This window comes from Grus americana, chromosome 1 (assembly GCF_028858705.1).
Source record: "Grus americana isolate bGruAme1 chromosome 1, bGruAme1.mat, whole genome shotgun sequence".
NCBI classification, from domain to species: Eukaryota; Metazoa; Chordata; class Aves; order Gruiformes; family Gruidae; genus Grus; species Grus americana.
This window is the reverse complement of record NC_072852.1, coordinates 181,338,846-181,359,251: the sequence shown is the minus strand read 5'-3', so window position 1 is coordinate 181,359,251 and position 20,406 is coordinate 181,338,846. Positions and strand designations below refer to the sequence as shown.

Below are 20,406 nucleotides of genomic sequence, written 5' to 3'. Positions count from 1 at the left end.
GTGTTACTTGACTTACTGGTACATATGATTATAGCTATACACTTTATGTAATTTTCCTGTTACACTGTATCCTGTAGGTTATGTGGATAAACCATGTTAGATGGTATAACACTATATATGCTACAGAATAGTATTATACTTGAAACTTGGATGTGCTAGATTTTTAACACGTGTTGTATGTTTAGATAAAAATTAAATTTGGCCCCTTCAGTCCTCCCTTCCTGTTTTCTTCCTTACATGCAGTTAAGAGAGTGGATAAATGAAGGAATTTTATTTTAAACCTAGTAGTAGTTCTCAATTCAGATCATTATCCCTCACTTCCAAGTATTGACAGTCTATATCACTGATGTGAAAGTTCTAAGGAAACATTTTTCATTACTGTTGAAATCCAAATAGTGATAAATCAAGGTGGGTTTATTGTAAGAAAGCAAGATCGATGAGATAGGCTGTTAAGAGCTGTTCAGATTTGTTTTTTCTGCTGATGCTATTGTCTAAATGGACTGGTGACTGCTGCAAACACTGGTTTCTACTAGAACAACAGCAGGAGCATTTTTGTCAGATATGAAAAGCCGACTTGAGAGAGCGTGTATTGCAGGATCATAGTTTTTAACCAGGCAGCAGTCTGTGCATGCAATATGTTACTTATTAAACTAACTTTCTAGGAAAAGTTTTAACTTTATTTCTTATTATGTGGAGCTATGTTTTTTGCAGGTATTACTTAAAAAAATCAAGATGATATTTTATGAAACTGATTGTTTACCTGTTTAGGTTTCTGGATAACATGCTCTTCAAGATATTTCAGTGCTTAAATAACTCTTCACCATCTAAAAGAATTTGATTTAGCTCTTTCTTATGTCTATGAATTTAATATTTTTCTCTCTCTTCAGTATCCTGGTTTTGAAATACTGAAAACAAGCAAAATAATTGCTTTTTATGGCATCTGTTTTTGCACTGTTCATTTCTCGGTTGCTTAATTGGAGTAATATTCACAAGGTCCAAATGTATTTGGTTAAATATAATTCTCCAGAGTATTAAGGTTGTATGTGTGGTAATGCTTGCCTTACTTAGTTTTGCTGTTGAAACATGATTTCAGTTCAAAGTGACTTTAGTAGTACTGTTTTTTCAGAGTTTTGTGGCTTTATGGTGGGATTTATTTAGAGGTAGTTGTTCAGTTTTCATTCATCAGTAAGGATATACCTAATAACTTGTCCATTTCCTTTAGAGAGAATGTCTTCTAAATTTCCGTTGTCATTACATAGTTCAAGTGGTCAATTTAAGGTAAAATTGTCATTAATTTTGTCAATTTGATGGACATTAAGTATGAGAATCTACTTATATGCTTTAAAATGTTTGCTTCTAGTTTAGCTGCCCAAGTCACCACTGGGGTTTTTCCTGTTTCTGAGCTGTAACTAGAGAAGGTGCAATTGTGCCATTTGTTTCCACAAAATACAAAACCTCTGCACAAAAACGAGGGATATGTGTTTGAAAACTGCAGTGGTTAGTGCTGTGGAATACCTGTGAGATAACAGTTTCCCTTTCATGGGAAAAACCTTCTGCACACACAAATACATCTATATTTTGTAAAACTGAACATCTCAGAAAATGAAAAGGTGGAAAAGGTGAGAGAAATCTAGTTTCATTTTCAAGGATCCCTATTAAACTTGCTGCTCTCCCTTCAATGTACGTTCTGCTTTGTGTTACTGTGTCATTTTGAGGGTTCTCATTTTTGTTACTGGCAGTACAAACCAGTATACATATAGGATCCTAAATTTAAAAAAAAAAAAAGGAAAAAGAAACTGTTACTGAATGGAGCTTGATAAAGTTCCGCATGGGATTGTCTTACAGTTGACGAAGATGGGTGACTGGATAATAGGATTGAATGCTGCAGGAATTCAGTAAAATCAAAACTTTCTTTATGAAAGTTTGTTTGATTCAAGGTATTTATGTTTCCCAGATTGTCAGATAGTTGAGAGAGATCCATGCTTACAGACTCCTTCAATTTTTAATGGTTAAAGAGTGAAAATACAGAGCAAAACGGTATTTTTTTCTCTAGGTAATGAATCTTGACAACAGCAGCAGGAATTTCGAGAAGCTGGAGGAAACAGGCAAAACAGAAGAAAACTATGGCCCCTAATGGTCTTTGTTAAAGACAAATGTTTGTTTAACAAATGGTTAAATTTGTTATATCTCAGGGACTTACTGATAGTAGTATTGTTAAGGAGCCAAGATTTTTTACATGTGAACTTAGAGTAAAATTTAGTTTGATCTTACTTTAATCAACTCTCTTTTATTTGGATCATAGATTTAGAAAATTCTTCTAAAAAAACCGAAACCAAACACCTGCAAACCGTTTGCTGGAGGAAGATAATCCTTCAGGTTTTGAAAAGAAGTCGTGATTGCACAGAAGTCTGTGTTTGAGAAATGACTTCTATTCATAGTTTTTAGCCCAGACTATTATTTAGTGTACTCTGCTTTAACTGTAGTGTTCCCTTTTTTTTGAGTGACATAAAGCAAATCTGACTACTTAATAAGTGCTGCTATTTAGCTTGCAATGTATACAGATATTTTATGTTATAGAACTATATGCTTGTAAAAGAGAGTATTTGCTTTATGCAAGTAAAGGATACATTTGAGACAGGAGTGACTTCTTAATATAATCTCTCAGTAGAAAGTAGTCATTTGTGGTTCAGAAATGCTTCAGAAAACAAATTATATGCTACTATTGTTCCTCTCATTCAAGAGTAGGATCAGTATTATTTATCTGTATCTTGAGAGCATATGATGTATTTCCATCTTGCATAGAAAATAACTTTATTTTGTAGTATTAGTGCAATAGGCAAATATTTGCATAAAAGCTGTCAGAGTCCTGGTGTGAAACATGGGTATTCAACTGTTATAGGTGGTTATCAATGTCAGTCATTAATACATAGAAATGTTTTAATCACTCATTTATATCTCTGTTTTCTGTGGATTTAAAAAAATATATCAATATTACCAGCATTCACCACAAGATGGCCATATTTGCATAGGATTTGAAAAAGCGGAACCCTCCCATTTCCATCTAGATGACTCTACACCATAAATATCTGTTAAGTATTTTTAATAGAGTAAAAATGCAAAGACGACTATAAAGTTTTATAATGTATAATGTAGTAATGTTTAAGGCATAACTGGTTTTGAGTATTTATGTTCCATTACAATGGAAACATTCAATCCAGAAGAAGCATTCAGAAAGGGTTTCAGGATTTCACTTCTGAGCTGAGATGCTTTCTGAATACTAACAGATTGATGGTAAGCAGTTAAAACATAAGTAGTCAGTGATTCTAATTCCTGTTTAAGGTTACTCATATGCATCTCAATATCTCTCTCATTAGGTTAATACAGCTAACTGTGCTTTGTTGCCTTTTAGGGTCTCTTTGTGGATTTTGGTTTCCTACAGGCTTTTTTTTGTTTTTTCTCCTTAAAAAAAGAGATGATCAGATGTGCTCTTCCAGTTACAACTAATCTGCATTTTAAAAAAAACCTCCTTCAGTCCTGAGGTACTTTTCTTTACTATCCAGTGAGAGGGATTGCTACATCAGATCTCCTGATGTAACGGCATTTGAAACTGTATGTGTCAAAAGTAATCCTACATATTTTTAGTTGTTTGTTTGTTTTTTCCAACTGAGATGATTTGGATGAGACTATGTGTGCGCTAATGCTGACAAATCAAACTGCATCATAGTGTTTTTAGAAATAACTGTTTGGCAGCCTTAGGTAAGCTGTGGGCCTTGAGCTCTTCACCTTGATCAGTGGTTTGATTGTGTTCTTAGCTCCTAATGTGTATTTCAGGAGCTCTTAAAAAGACATGGTTGTTTCCATATTTTTAAGAAAAAGTATATAACTTTAGATATAATAAGCTAAATCTTTGTGAGAGGCTGACTAGTTTTTGATTTCAGACCAGTTTGTGTCCATGCAATGTCTCTAGGAAGACAGTGCAGTAACAGTTTGGAAAAGAGTAAAATATAGTCTTGTTGCTAAAACTTGTTGAAAATTATTGGTGGATAAGGGAAAAGCAACTGATGTCATCAAGCTGGACTTGTGCAAAACATTTGACGCTGTCCCGTACGGCATCCTTGTCTCTAAATTGGAGAGGCATGGATTTGATGGATGGACCACTCGGTGGATAAGGAATTGGCTGGATGGTCGCACTCAAAGAGTTGTGGTCAACGGCTCAACGTCCAAGTGGAGAACAGTGATGAGTGGCGTTCCTCAGGGGTCGGTACTCCGACCAGCACTGTTTAACATCTTTGTCGGCAACATGGACAGTGGGATTGAGTGCACCCTCAGCACGTTTACCAACAAAACCAAGCTGTGTAGCGTGGTCAACACACTGGAGGGAAGGGATGCCATCCAGAGGGACCTTGACAGGCTGGAGAGGTGGGCCCATGCAAACCACATGAAGTTCAACAAGGCCAAGTGCAAGGTCCTGCACGTGGGTCAGCACAATCCCAAGCACAACTATAGGCTGGGTGAGGAAGGGATTGAAAGCAGCCCTGAGGAGAAGGACTTGGGGGTGTCAGTTGATGAAAAGCTCCACATGAGCTGGCAATGTGTGCTTGCAGCCCAGAAAGCCAACCGAGTCCTGGGCTGCATCAAAAGAAGTGTGGCCAGCAGGTCGAGGGAGGTGATCCTGACCCTCTACTCTGGTGAGACTCCACCTGGAGTACTGCGTCCAGCTCTGGGGCCCCCCAACATGAGAAGGACATGGAGCTGCTGGAGCGAGTCCAGAGGAGGGCCATGAAGCTGATCAGAGGGCTGGAGCACCTCTCCTATGAGGACAGGCTGAGAGAGTTGGGGTTGTTCAGCCTGGAGAGGAGAAAGGCTCTGTGGAGACCTTATAGCAGCCTTCCGGTACCTAAAGGAGGCCTACAAGAAATCTGGAGATGGACTGTTTACAGGGGCATGGAGTGATAGGACAGGGGATAACCATTATAAACTGAAGGAGGGTAGATTATATTAGATATAAGGAATAAATTCTTCACTGTGAGGGCGGTGAGGCACTGGAACAGGTTGCCCAGGGAGGTTGTGGATGCCCCCTCCCTGGAAGTGTTTAAGACCAGGTGGGATGGGGCTTTGGGCAACGTGGTCTAGTGGAGGGTGTCCCTGCCCACAGCAGGGGGGTTGGAACTAGATGATCTTTAAGGTCCCTTCCAACCCAAACATTGTATCATTCTGTGGTTATTAGCCAGCTGTTGTTCATTGTTTGAAATTTTATCTCTGTAACTTAAGGATCTGAAGAGATTAATGTATTACAACATTTTCTGTCTTGATCATATTGGCAGGTATGCTTCTAGATATTTTGTCACCCTAGCTTGATCTGGAGCATCTCCTTTCATTCTAAGGATGGCAGTGGTGGTTTAATCCCTATTTGTGAGCAGTAATGTCTTAATTGGCAGACATTGAGGCAGGTATAAGCACTGTTTGAAGAGCACTGATGCAAAATATTTTTACTGACTTTTGGGATTTGCTGGAAAGGCTATTGATTTGTTGGAGATAGAGATAGTATTTCCAACTGTTGATCTGTTATTCCCCTCCAGTCAGTGGGTGTAAATATTTCAGAATTATTTTTTTTTTCTGAACGTGGTGTGATGTAAGCACTTAGATTCATTTCTTCATATTGAAGAAGCCTATAAGCTAACTACATGAGTGAATGATATTTTAGTTAATTTAAACTGTGTTCGGAAAGACCTGAGTGTATATATCATATGATAGTGTGGATATTTGTTTACTTTGGGGGGGTTTTTTGAGTGTTTGTTTTTTTTTTCCTTTCCAAGAGTCATGTGTGTTCTTGAATTAGCACAGATAGGTTTTGTGAGAGGAAGGAGTGGATGTGGTATGTATGAATGACTTTTTATTAAGCTTCCATTTCCAGTCAGTCCTCTTATGCCTCTTTCTGCTGTTACAAATTTCAGATGCTGACTTATCTAGTAGTTTTATCGTAAGTTAATGCAAAACCTACGGTCTAGATATTATAATGCCATTATATAGTGTAAGATATTATTATTATATTTTTTACCTTGAAAAAGTAAACAGACCATTAATTATGCGATTAAGCTTGTCTTCATTCCATGACTCATTTAGCCTAGTACTTTTATTTGCATCCTTTACATAATTACTGAAAGCTGTTTATAGTACTACTAGGGCACATAAAACGCAATTTCTTTATTTTTCTACTTGTTTCTCCTGTTTTAATTTTTTTTTTTAATTAATGTCATCTGAGTCGCTTTTCATAGCATTCCAGCCTTAACATGTGTGCAGTTGTTTGTCCAGTTTGTAAGTACTTCTGGAGAGAGCAAGCTACAACTGTACTATTTGGAACTTTAGAATGAAGGCATTACCTAAATAATAATATGGGATTTTATACAAGAAAATAGTCACAGGATCACAGAGTGGTTGTGATTGGAAGGGTCCTGATGAGGTCATCTGGTTCAATGCCCCTACTCAAGCAAGACCACCTAGAGCCGGGTGCCCAGGATGATGTCCAGATCTCTTTTCAATGTCTTATAAGATGGAGATTCTACAACCTCCCTGGGTGGCCTGTTCCAGTGCTCAATCACCCGCAAAGTAGAAACGTGTTTCCTGATGTTCAGACAGAGCCTCCTATGTTTCGCTGTGTACCCACTGTCATTCTCCAGGCTGAACAGTCAGAGTTCTATCAGCCGTTCCTTATAGGAGAGATGTACCAGTCTCTTAATCACCTCTGTGGCCCTTTCTGTCCACTCTTGGTGTTTATCCTGTAATAAGTTTGTTTTTTTCCATGAGATCTATGGAAAGGTTAGACTTGATGGGCCATTGAGTTATGCTACAGTGGCCCATCAGTCAGTGTTTTAAGAGTTCTGGACTTTGCTACTGTCTCCATTATGGGCTGTTTTTAGGGTTTTTATATCTGTATATTTAATTTATTACTTTTTCCTCCTCTCATCTGTCTTGTATGCTCAATAGCCATTTACCAGATGTCTTTACAAAATACATATCCTTTCATTCCAGATATAGTTACAGTTTTGTCAAATTGCAGTCCTTTTTTTTCAAAGGGTAGAGGTTGTAGAAGTCTTGAAAGAAAGAACTTGCTTTAATCGCAAGCCAAACATATTGTCCATTTTTAGAAACAAATTGATCTAGCTGAGGTTTTGAAATGTTTTCTCTTTCTTCCCCTTCCTGGGGGGGGACTCCTGTGTGATGTAGAAATTGCCTGATATACTCAACATTACTGTATGAAGTGTTCAAAGCGTTAGTAAGGGAACTGAAAGCTGTGTTTTTATAATGGAAAGCAACTCACAACCTTAACAGTGGGGATATAACCAGTCCTACTACTTAGGATACTTGATAATTTACTAGAAATTATTGCTGAGACAAAAATTGTCTCAACCTCTTGTGTATGACATTCAGCACCTGAGTGCTGAAGAGGTTTCAGATTGGCTGACTCTTTGATTAAGTATATAAGTGTACCTGTTGACCAAAATTGATTTTTATTTATTTATTATAGTATTTTTTTCCTGTCTTGGTTCTCACAATGGCACTTTAAAATAGTCCACTCGAGTACTGGTGTAGGTCTTCTGGATTCACCTGAAAACCCGTGATGGTTGTCCTTGTTTTACAGGAAGACTGACTTTCTTTTCTCCTATCACTATGTGCTTGTTCTATGTGATGAGAGGGGAAATGAGCTGAACTGGGACTGGGAGGCATGGATGCTCTAAGGTCCTGATGAAGTCAGTGAAAGTAATTGTGGTGTTAATGTGGTGTATAGTTGAGAAAACTACACACTTCCATTCCTAGTTTGCACCTGTTTTTGAAATGACATGTAACTAAGTTTGTTAAAGAAGCAGACGCTATTGTCCTAGCTCAACAAATGAGCAGCTCTGCTTTATTGTAGTGCATGCTTGACACTGAGATACAAAACCCTGAACATACTGGCACATATATCCATAATTAGTCTAGCTCTCATTTCTTTGCACTCCAGATTGTTAAGGGATTGACTAAACAGTTGTTTAAAACCAAAGGCAAGCACTTAGAACTGGAATTTGCTCATTTGTGAAAGAAATTGCCGTCATAGTAAAGCTACTGCTCAGCTGAGTGACAAACCTAGTTGTGGTTAACTAGAAATGCTTCTCAGTTGCCTAGTGATTCTTCGTCTTTACTTTGAAAACACTGTATAATGTTAAAAACTGTTAGTGTTAATTTATGACAAGTATAGACTTGTGTTGAAGTAACCCATGAATGTGGCACTGTGATTCATTCACTACTATAGAAGGAATCTTTTTTCTGTTTGTGTGGCTGCTTAGCTGTAGTTAACAGATAGAGGAGGGGAACTTGTTTTCATACTATACATTAGATTTTCAACAGAGGCAAAACTGGATATAAAGGGAAAAAAATTCCATTTGTATGAGAAACAGAATTGGTCTTTTAATTGTTACTGAAAGAAACAAGGTTCAGTCAGCATTTAATAAAAATACTGTTATTCTTATTTATGCTCTTTTACTCAAATATTCAGTATTGAAGAAAAAAGATAAGAAAGCTTCAAGTTTCAGTAGATTCCAAATAGAAAACAACTTCAACTTTTGAGAAATCCTCCATCCTAAATACTGTATTTTCCATGGTTTGATTTGAAGTCATGAACAATGGGTGTGCCTTCAAATGTAAAAATTATTTGAAAGCGTCAAGAATAGGAAAATTACATAGAAAGTTTATATTACTTGCTATTGTCTCAAGATTGAAAGCTGGAGAGGGACTTTTTACAAGGGCATCTAGTGATAGGACGAAGGGTAATGGTTTTAAACTAAAAGAGGGTAGATTTAGATTAGATATTAGGAAGAAATTCTTCACTGTGAGGGTGGTGAGGCACTGGAACAGGTTGCCCAGAGAAGCTGAGGATGCCCCCTCCCTGGAAGTGTTCAAGGCCAGGCTGGATGGGGCTTTGGGCAACGTGGTCTAGTGGAGGGTGTCCCTGCCCATGGCAGGGGGGTTGGAACTAGATGATCTTTGAGGTCCCTTCCAACCCAAACCATTCTATCATTCTGTGATCACAAAACCGTTTAAGAAGTGAAATCTGTAGGGTGCTGCTTTTGCTTCTTTTAGTGACTGTTTTCTTCCTCTTAGTACAATTCCGTGCTTTTTTGGTATTCCAAAGAATTTTCCTTTCTTTTTTGTTTTCACCCTAAATAAAGTTCCTGTTTATTAATCTTCTAATTTATCTAGTTTCACTGCTTCTATTCTTTTGTTTATTCATTTCTCTTTTCATATATATATATATTTATCTCCTGTTATCTGCTCTCATTTTGTGTTCTTCTGGGCTACCTGTTCTGTTTCTCAAAAGGAAGAAGCTGATGAAATGTGCACTTTTTCATGCTTTCTGCTATCTCTTAGGTGCTAGAGATCAGTTGAGCGGCAACAGATTATTAATTTTTATTTCTCAGAGGGTCAGGATGACTGTGTACTTCATCACCAAAATGTGATGAAGTGGTTTGGTTGGTTGGTTTTGGGTTTTTTGTGTGGTGTTTTTTATTTTTTTTAACATGAACTGTGATGTGTGTAGCAGGATATGTTGCATTTTCAGGTAACTGTGGTGGGTTGACCCTGGCTGGGGGCCAGATGCCCACCAGAGCCACTCTGTCACTGCCCTCGTTCACTAAACAGGGGAGAAAAGGTATAACGAAATGCTTGTAGGTCGAGATAAGGACAGGGAGAGATCACTCACTAATTATCGTCACGATCAAAACAGACTGAATTGAGAGAGGAAATTCATCTAATTTATTACCAAGCAAAACAGAGTAGAGCAATGAGAAATAAAATCAACTCTTAAAACACCTCCCCCCACCCCTCCCATCTTCCCAGGCTCAACTTCGCTCCCGGCTTCAACCTTCCCCCCCTCAGCGGCACAGGGGGACGGGGAATGGGGGTTACGGTCAGTTCATCTCACGGTGTTTCTGCCGCTTCTTCATCCTCAGGGGGAGGACTCCTCTCATCGTTCCCCTGCTCCAGCATGGAGTCCCTCTCACAGGAGACAGTCCTTCATGAACTTCTCCAACGTGGGTCTCTCCCACGGGGTGCAGACCTTCAGGAGCAAACTGCTCCAGTGTAGGTCCCCCATGAGGTCACAAGTCCTGCCAGCAAACCTGCCCTGGCATGGGCTCCCCTCTGCACGGGTCCACCGGTCCAGCGAGGAACTTGCTCCAGCATGGGCTTCCCACGGGCCACAGCCTCCTTCAGGTGCCTCCACCTGCTCCGGCGTGGGGTCCTCCACGGGCTGCAGGTGGAATCTCTACACCCCCTCATCCTTCCTCCATGGACTGCAGGGGGACAGCCTGCTTCACCATGGTTTTCACCACGGGCTGGAGGGGGATCTCTGCTCCGGCGCCTGGAGCACCTCCTGCCCCTCCATCTGCACTGACCTTGGTGTCTGCAGAGTTTCCTACATCTTCTCACTCCTCTCTCTGGCTGCAAAAGCTCTCTCTAAGTGTTTTTCTACTCCTTAAATATGTTATCACAGAGGCGCTGATTGGCTTGGCCTTGGCCAGTGGCGGGTCCATTTTGGAGCCGGCTGGCATTGGCTCTATCAGACACAGGGGAAGCTTCTAGCAGCTTCTCACAGAAGCCACCCCTGTAGCCCCCCTGCTACAAAACCTTGCCATGCAAACCGAACACAGTAACCAATAAATAGTGATGTCCCTTGAAGTTGTTACGTTCCAATTGCACCTCTGTTTGAAGAGGCTGTGTTTCTAGTTAGTGTTTAGGAAGTGGTTGTACTTGAAATGTACTCTTAATACAACCAGACAGTCTTCAAAGCTGATTGTTTGTTTCTTTAGAACACTTTGTCAATGAGACCCTGCGATACAGCATGTGAAATCTCACCTGGACTCCATAGTATGTTGGAAGTGACAATACTTGAGGTTTTGTTTGACACCCCCCCACACACACGCTCTTTTAATTAATTTCTTTTGCATAATTGGTATTGCAGAGATGTATGAAGCATAACAACTGTTTCTCTGAAAAAGCCATTTTTATTATGCTTTAGAACGTATAGTACATGAGTGATAGAAATTGAACATGACTGCCTTATCAAATTACACTTTCCTTTGCCTGGAGGCATCTGTTAGTGTGTCTATATATTACAATGTGTTTGCTTCATGGTGTTAACAGTTTTGTCTTTTCTGTTTTACATATATAGCTGGAAGGGCCATGTGTTCTGCAAATACAGAAAATACGCAATGTTGCTGCACCAAAGGATAATGAAGAATCTCAGGCTGCTCCTAGAATGTTACGTTTACAGATGACTGATGGACACACAAGCTGCACAGCTATAGAATACAGTAACATGTCAAAAATAAGGTGAACAACTTTCTTTTCAAAGTTTTGCTTTGATACTTAAATGTCCTTAAAATAATGGAAGTATCTTTAGTAATATGTGGAAAAAAATGTCTTGACAAAACAGGTTTCCCTCTCAGATTTTGTATATAAAGGAGAACCTTAAATTCAGTATGCAAAGGTGTATATGAATGTAATTTACAATACCATTTATGGATTTTTGCAGCCATCTGCTTAGTTGGAGTTGACACGGCACACAGCACTTTGGGTGTGTGCAATCTCGAGTCAAATTCCCAATTTCTAGTAGTAGCAGATCTTTCGTCTGACTTTGGTAGCAGGAATGTCTCAGGCCTGACGCAACTAGTGCTGCTTTACCACAGGCAAGGCTTTAACTTGGATTGAATTAGTAAATGTTTCTTCAGTTAAAAATGAAGGGTAAGAGAGCTAATTACTGTTGAATGTGGTGATTTTTTGTGTGTTTGGTTATGAAGATACTGAAAATCATCTCTAGTGTTCAGTATCTGGAGTCATGCTGTGCTTTGCTCTTCACTCCAGTTCAGAGTACTTTGATTTTAAAAAAAAATTCCCCTCTCTTTCTCTGCTAGTTGCAACAGTTAAATATAGATATATACTTCCATTTTTAAATGTCATATTTTACTGTTAAACTGCTCCTTCTTAGCAGGAGCCACCTTGCAGATTAAAGTCATGCTGTCTTAAAAGGTAGAACACTTAATGATATTTTAATTTTAGCTTGAGCCAGCAGAACTTGGAATATCATATTCCAACATGAATATAAAGAGAACAGAAAAGGCAGGCAAACAGGCTTCTGTGTAAGTAGTTTCTAGATCACAAAATACTTGAAGAGCAACACCCAATAGAAAACATAATTTGAAACTTTTAGATAAAAAAATCTCAAAACTGTCAGAGAGCTCAGCACTCTGTAGTAATGAAGTGAGCTCTTCTGTTCAAGTAACATTGTATGAAAATTTAATTTGTGTTGTATGTAGTTGTTTCAGGTTTGAAGTTGGATTATTAACCTGGAATAATATGCTATTTCAGTACATACCATTTCTTTAATAAATAAACCCCCTCCACAGTTTTCTTTTAAATCTGAAATTTTTAATGACTTGGATTTCCATTAACCCCTCCCCCCCTTTTCATAACTTTAATTTTTTTGCCATATTTCTTTCATGTCTTGTTTTTTTTCTGATGTCATTTTCTTTGCTTTTATCAGAACAATGCTGAAAATCCATTAATATTACTAAGGTTAATGCCACTAGTGCTGAAATTGGCTGACTCCACTGTGAATGTCCCTCACTGTGTGGTATGGTCCTATGATTGTAACAATAACTTCAGCATATTTTAAAGAGATTATTGTCACTCATTTGAAAGGTTATAACTGACTGTGTCCTGTTTCTCACAAGAAAAGTCATAGTTTCCAGATTGTGCTGCTTGTCATATCTTTCAGTTACAGGTTGGAGATGCGTGATTCTTTTATGCATCTGTTGTTTTTCATAGAGTAGATTCACATGAAAAGAAGGTGAGGTACCTCCTTGTGGGAGTTGACCACAGAGAGCATCCATATATTTTTAAATGGTAATGAGAGAAAAAGCAGTACAAGATGTATGGTTTTTATATTTATTCTGGTACAGTCCTGGCTGTTAGTAATGTATAGAAAGCTTCTTTTTTAACAGCTCTTTGTTTTTTCCTAAGTTAAATGTCTAAAACAGATGATTAACCATCTGGAGATCCTCTATTAACTGTAAATGCATCCTAGAATGAGGAAGTTAGATAACTGACTTTGAGACATCTTCTGTTAGTCTAAACAAATCACATCCTTAGTTTGGTATTGTTAAATTGGATTTTAACCAAACAGACAATTTGCAAACATTCATTTCTGTTAGAATCTAATTTGCAATATGGCATTTTTGTGTAATGAATGGGAAGCATTCCAATAAAACTATTGAAAAGTTCTGTGCATACTGAAGGAATTATTGCAAAGGTTTTTGATGCTAATTTTTATTATGAAATATGACAATAGTAAAAGTATAATAAGAGTAGAATTTTGTATGGGTTTGGTGGCAGAATACTAATAAAGGTATATGAAATATTTGGCTTTGTTTCTACTTCTAGCCTGAACACTCCACCTGGAACAAAAATTAAGCTTTCAGGAATTGTTGAAGTGAGAAATGGATTCTTGCTGTTGGATAACAGTAACACAGCAGTTCTCGGAGGTGAAGTGGAGCATCTTATAGAAAAGTGGGAATTACAAAGGGTGAGGTAACACCACTTGAAATACTTGTCTTACAGGATGCATATTACATTTAATGACATCAAGTTTAATATGTTGAAAGTAAACTTTCATATGATAAGCTTTTAGAACTTTACTGTCCCAATATTTTTAGGCATGCAGCCAAATATATGTAAATATTACATCTAATCACAGAATGGTAGGGGTTGGAAGGGACCTCTGGAGATTGTCTAGTCCAACCCCCCTGCTAAAGCAGGATCACCTAGAGCAGGTTGGATAGGATGGCGTCCAGGCAGGTTTCGAATATCTCCAGAGAAGGAGACTCCACAACCTCTCTGGGCAGTTCCAGTGCTCGGTCACCCTCACAGTGAAGAAGTTTTTCCTCATGTTCAGATGGAACTTCCTGTGTCCCAGTTTGTGCCCATTGCCCCTTGTCCTGTCACTGGGCACCATTGAAAAGAGTCTGGCCCCATCCTCTTGACATCTGCCCTTTAGATATTTATAAGCATTGATGAGATCCCCTCTCAGTCTTCTCTTCTCCAGGCTAAACAGACCCAGCTCTCTCAGCCTTTCCTCATATGAGAGATGCTCCAGTCCCCTCATCATCTTTGTAGCCCTCCCCTGGACTCTCTTGAGTAGTTCCCTGTCTTTCTTGAACTGGGGAGCCCAGAACTGGACACAATATACTCTCCAGATGCGGCCTCACCAGGGCAGAGCAGAGGGGGAGGATAACCTCCCTCGACCTGCTGGCCACACTCTTCTTAATGCATCCTAGGATACCGTTGGCCTTCTTGGACACAAGGGCATGGTGTTGGCTCCTGGAGAGCTTGTTGTCCACCAGGACTCCCAGGTCCTTCTCCGCAGTGCTGCTTCCCAGCAGGTCAACCCCTAACCTGCACTGGTGTCTGGGGTTATTTCTCCCTAGGTGCAGGACCTTACACTTGCTGTTATTGAATTTCATTTGATTCCTCTCTGGCCAACTCTCCAGTCTGTCCAGGTCTCGCTGAATGGCAGCGCAGCCTTCTGGTGTGTCAGTCACTCCTCCTGGTTTTTTATCGTCAGCAAACTTGTTTAGGGTGCACTCTGTCCCCTCATCCAGGTCATTGATGAATATGTTGAATAAGACTGGACCCAGTACTGACCCTTGGGGCACGCCACTAGATACAAGCCTCCAACTAGACTCGGCACCGCTTATCACAACCCTCTGGGCCCTGCCATTCAGCCAGTTCTCAACCCACCTCACTGTCCCCTCATCCAACCACACTTCCTAAGCTTACCTGTGAGGATGTTATGAGAGATGGTGTCAAAAGCCTTACTGAAGTCAAGGTAGACAACATCCACTGCTCTCCCTTCATCCACCCAGCCGGTCATGCCATCATAGAAGGCTATCAGACTGGTCAGGCATGATTTCCCCTTGGTGAATCCATGCTGACCACTCCCAATAACCTTGTTCTCTTCCACATGCTTATTGATGACCCATGGAATGAGCTGTTCCATCACCTTTCCAGGGAAGGAGGTGAGGCTGACTGACCTGTAGTTTCCTGCATCCTCCTTCTTGCCCTTTTTGAAGACTGGAGTGACATTGGCTTTCCTGCAGTCCATAGGCACCTCTGCTGTTCTCCATGACCTTTCAAAAATGATGGAAAGTGGCAATAACATTTGCCAGCTCCCTCAGCACTCGTGGGTGCATCCCATCCGGGCCCATGGGTTTGTGGATGTTGAGTTTGCCTGAATGATTTCTAACCCGATTCTCCTTGACTGAGGGAAGGTGGTCTTTCTGCAGACTTTCTCTCCTACCTCCAGGGTCTGGGATTCCTGAGGACTGACCTTAGCATTAAAGACTGAAGCAAAGAAGGCATTCAGTAACTCCACCTTCTGTGTATCCTCCGTCACCAGGGTACCCACCCTGTTGCAAATGAAGAAATCATAAGTGATCTTTGCATGGGAACTGATTCTTTTTTTAGTCTGCAGTGTTTGAAAATGTTAATCAAATGTTTTAAGTTTATTTCACTGCAGTTACGGGTCGTTGCTTTCCTAAACAGTGTGGTTAGTACCAGAATATTATAGAATTATGCCTTTTACAATTACCATCTGCAGATTATATTTTTGAGGCAAAAAAAAATACAGTAAGTGCATAGAAAGCATTGAGTTTGGTAACCTTAAGTATGAATTCTATACTGCAGATTTCATCAGTGCTTAGGTAAATTTGTGATTAGAAAAACAAATTGGAGGTTTTAAAATCTTTCAACAAGCCATAATTGCTTTTAAGCCCCTTTCCTCCATTTTAGCCTGGTTTCTGTCCCAATAGAACAAAAGTTGCCACAGGAAGACTTTTTTCATTCATTTTCTCACAAACGAGTGCAGCTTCCCAGGGCAGGAAGTTGTGACCCTGTTACATACAGTCCCAAATACTTTCCAGATCAACTATCACTACTACCACTACTACTATGCATACATCTCTCTACTTTTACATCTACATCTCTGAAACAGAGTAGCGGCTTATGAACATGGTGGTTACTTCTCTGTAAAGTACTACTTTTGTTGTTGCTGATGCTAAGTTTGGCATAGCCGTGTTTGTTACGGCTAGACTTTTTTGATGTTGGTTTGCTTTTTATTGATTTGAGCAAACTGGGCCAAAATTTATTTGAACATTTGAGTTACACAGTGTCCACTAGTAGATTCAGTTTGGCATCCTTTTTTGCTTTTATAGTTGAAAATAGTTTTTTAAAAACATTCCTGGTTTTAAATGAAGCTGCCTTTTGATTAAAAAGAAGGTTCTGGGGCCAACAGCAGAAACATCTCTGTTTTTATCGTTTTATTCATGTTTAGTATAAAGTCTTGTGAGTTCTCTCCAGTTAAAAAAGTTTTAAGATTGTTGGGGATGGGAGAGAGACACATAGATCTAATGCATTCTTAAGGATGCTATCTAATTGGTAACAGAAGGGTCAATAGAATTGGTTAGCTTTATTGGTGATATTTTGGACAGTTTGTTTTCGTGTTTCTTCTATGTGGACTTTAACAAATATGTGTTGCTTTATAAATATTAATTTGTTTTTGAGGTAAGTGTCAAGAAATAACTTGGGACACATTCTGTTTACAAGAAAGCAAACCATTTAATAACCATAGGTGTGCTGCTGACAACTTTCAGCACTTGTTGTTAGCCAGTTCTGTTACTTTATGTGATATGTTTAAAAGAGAGGTAACTAAGTTTTCACTGATACACTCTGATAAGCTAAAGTATAGAAAGTTAACTATTGCGTATTGCTATGCCCTCAATTCTCTGGCTCCATCTTGCAATTTGCCAGATTATCATTTTCTTTTTCTCATTGACTAGCTCACAGCATATGATTGGGTTCCCAGCATGAATGTGGCCATGTCAGAAAAGCTGTGGGTGACAAGAAATCAGTTTGGACAGGTGAACCATGACCACTGGAAATCGTAGTGCCAGTTCTATATCTGGAATGACAGCTAGACGGATAGGGCTCAAACAAGTCTATAGAAGCCAGATGCTACTTTGATAGCAGTTCCTGCATGAACTCGATGTTTCTGTCCTGTTCAGAAATCTTTACAGAACAGAACAGTTGACAAATAAGCAAGATTGTCAACTCAAAGATATCTGAGTGAGGACATTGCCATTCCTTGTCTAATCTTGCAGCTGAAGCTTAAATGAGATGCTGAATTGTGTTTGCATAAAAAGACAGAAAATTTATATTTGTGTGACTATTTGAAATCCCTTGTTTTGAAGCCAGTTTTTTTCTGTCTACTACAATGTCTGAGGTGTTAATTGAGCTTCTTGCATAGATGAAATAAGTTTCTCTTATTAAAAAAGTGCTATTAAGTCAAATAATATTACAAAACTTTAGAATTTAAGTTGTTTATCCAGTCTGAAATTATTACCCTTGCACCTGTCTGTCAGCTTCTAGTTGCGCAGTTGCATTACTGTTTTGTTCCATTCAGAATGATGTTTGAAATTGCTTTCAGGAGGAATCAAGTTTTAGTAATGAAAGACTCACACTACAAATACAGTGCATGTGGAATGAATGCAATATTATCACACTGCAAATATAGTTCATGCGGAATAAATGTGGCATTTGTTGTAGCATTCAATTTTATTGTAAGGTAATTCTTGCCTAGAAATTTCAATTTTTTTTTTAAGTGTCACTGTTTAAGTGACAGAAAATAAATAAGAGTAAATGAGAATGTTACTATGTGATCTTTTTTCTAGACTACTTGGAAATATAGTGTGTCATGGACTCAGGGGAGAATACAATTCCAAATAATTATTGCTTGATAGTGTTCCCAGTGTTCTGGTGGTGACTAGTGTTTCAATCAGTGAGGATCAGTATCTGCATGATATTGCTGGTACGCTTCTTATGAAGGAGGAGTACCTTCTGCTGTTATTAATCAAAATATCAGACAATCTGTAAGTGAAGGCTGAAGCAAATTTTGCTGAGATGATTGGTGAGACTGTTTGGTCGGCCTTTATATTTTTAAAACATAGAATCTGACAAATTATGGCTTATCTAAAAGTAAAGTTATCTAGTATACATGACGATTCTTACAGTTTTGGTGAAGGTGAGGCTAAGTATTGAGGTTACCTGATGGCAAAAGGGAGTAGTTTTATGTATAGTTCAAAATTGATATTAGAAAGAAGTGTGAGGGGATAATCCAGTCTTGTATTGTAAGCCTTTGTTTCTGAAGAGATTCCCTAGGAAGTATTTTTTAATGTCACAATCCAAATATAGAAGAAAGGGTAAAAGAGGCATACTAAATGTATTTATCACAAAGTTTATGGTAAGTGATAGTTACTGCTGTGCTACAAGCAAATTTAATTCTAAGTTTAAAAACAGTGTTCTTGTTGCCAGTTTGCTTTTTATTCGGTGCAAAATGAAACTTAATTTCCAAAGCAGTTGTTCTCAGCAAACAGTGCTACCTGAGAAGAAAGTGTCAAGGCTGTTACTTACCATTAGACAGAGTTCTTTCATTCTGGATAACAATTTTATGCAATAAATTGTTAAGATTCAAATTTCATGTAGCTAAATGTTAGTAAATATGAAGTCAATTTTTAAGTGCTTTTTTTGCTATTTACCAAATTACATGTTCGAGCAATAGTTTGGAATAATCTTTTTCTTGTATGTTTTTCCTTGGTTCTAGTTTGGGAAAGGAAAAAAAAAAGTGTGACCTTAACTTTAAACATGTTCTTCCTGATTATAGGACGTGAGGAATTAACCATGATCAAATACTCAAGTTCTTAGGCTATCATATAAATATTTTTATTATAATTTGATTCAGTGCTGAAGTTCATTCCAGAATTGCCTACATTTCTCTAGGTACAAACAAAAAAAAAATATGTGTAGGGTTTATTGGACCTAGAGTGCCTACCCTGGGGAAGTGAAGTGACTTGGCCTTGAAATGACTTGTACTGTGCCGCTTCACTTAATAGACATGGGAAGGTATGAGCATGCTACAGCAATCAGCCCCTGGCTAGCTCGTAATTCTAAGGCAGCGCTTTAAGTGAACTGATTGAAACTAAAGCGGAAAAATTTTATGATTTCTGTACTTCCAAGTGCTTTGTTTTGAATAATTTATTGAATACTTTATCAGTGTTTTTTGCTCTAAGGCATGAGGAAAAGGATTTTTACATTTTTTTTCTCACCCTTGAAAGGAATTAATAATCATAAATGATTTAGGAAATGGTCTTTGGTTCCTGAATAAAAGCAGTTAACTTTAAAAGAGTGGACCAAAAGTTTTGATTTGGTTACTAGCCACATTAATATCTTATTTTAAGAAATTATTTGATAGTATAATGGCTTAAAGCATATTCATGTTTATCCTACAGTTCTCACATGATGGAATTAAATCAACTTATATCAGGGTAATAAATATATAGGTAAATGTCCTATATAGCCTTAAGTAATTAAAACTTTCTCTGCCAATGAGGAGTAGTAAATTATGTATTTAATCATGCATGACTGTCCCAGTGGGAATAAAGGGACTATAACAAATGAAGATGATAAAACAGATGCATTATAGGAAATGCAATTTTGAATAATTTTAACAGTATTAAGGAACTGTTCTTCCTTTTTCTACTTCTAAAGTCAAATATTTCTGTGTAATACGAAATATTTAACACATAATCAAATGTCAATTCCAGAGAATTTCGTTCTGAGATTGCTGCTGTTGTCACAATTTGTAAAGAAAGAGAAAAAGTGTATCAGCTATGAACAGATATTTTAATGCTATGTTTAACAATCCATCTTTTTACTGTTCTTGGCCACTAGTAATTTGTATTATTTGAGAATGCTTTGTCTTCAGGCCTAGGCCACTGATTGCCTGATTGTGGCTAAGAGTTCAGAGTGCTTCTGTAAATATTAATTATCAATAATTGTTACGTTTATTGTTATGGTCTTTGTGATCCAAAGATCTGCTGATGAATTTAGCACATGTACTGTATTTTTCATAAGGCCATAGAGGAAATGTTCTAGTGGCACAGTATTTTGTTTCCAACAGTGGCAAAGAGATGGTTTTTAGGAAGAGCACACAACCTGAGCTCTTATACAGCCTTGGCATCCAGAATTGTTGATTTATCTTTGTCAGGGAATACAATCCCGCATAATCCTTTCAGTATTTGCTTACACATGGGTTCATGAATTTCACAGAGTGGTTGAGGCTGGAAGGGATCTCTGGAGGTCATCTGGTCCAGCCTCCCTGCTCAAGCAGGGCCACCTAGAGCCAGTTGCTCAGGACCAGCAACTTTTGAATATCTCCAAGCATGGAGACTCCACATGCTCTCTGGACAAGCTGTGCCAGTGCTT

General features: G+C 38.5%; 1 protein-coding gene across 2 annotated transcripts in view; it reads left to right on the top strand.

Moving 5' to 3' along the window:
• TDRD3 (tudor domain containing 3) overlaps nucleotides 1-20,406 on the top strand; it is a 119,582-nt gene that overhangs the window by 51,768 nt on the left and 47,408 nt on the right. For both annotated transcript variants that reach the window (XM_054817631.1, XM_054817639.1), the window contains 2 exons: nucleotides 11,204-11,364; nucleotides 13,474-13,615. In XM_054817631.1, coding sequence (XP_054673606.1) covers nucleotides 11,204-11,364; nucleotides 13,474-13,615 — 303 coding nt within the window. The remainder of the gene's footprint in view (nucleotides 1-11,203; nucleotides 11,365-13,473; nucleotides 13,616-20,406) is intronic.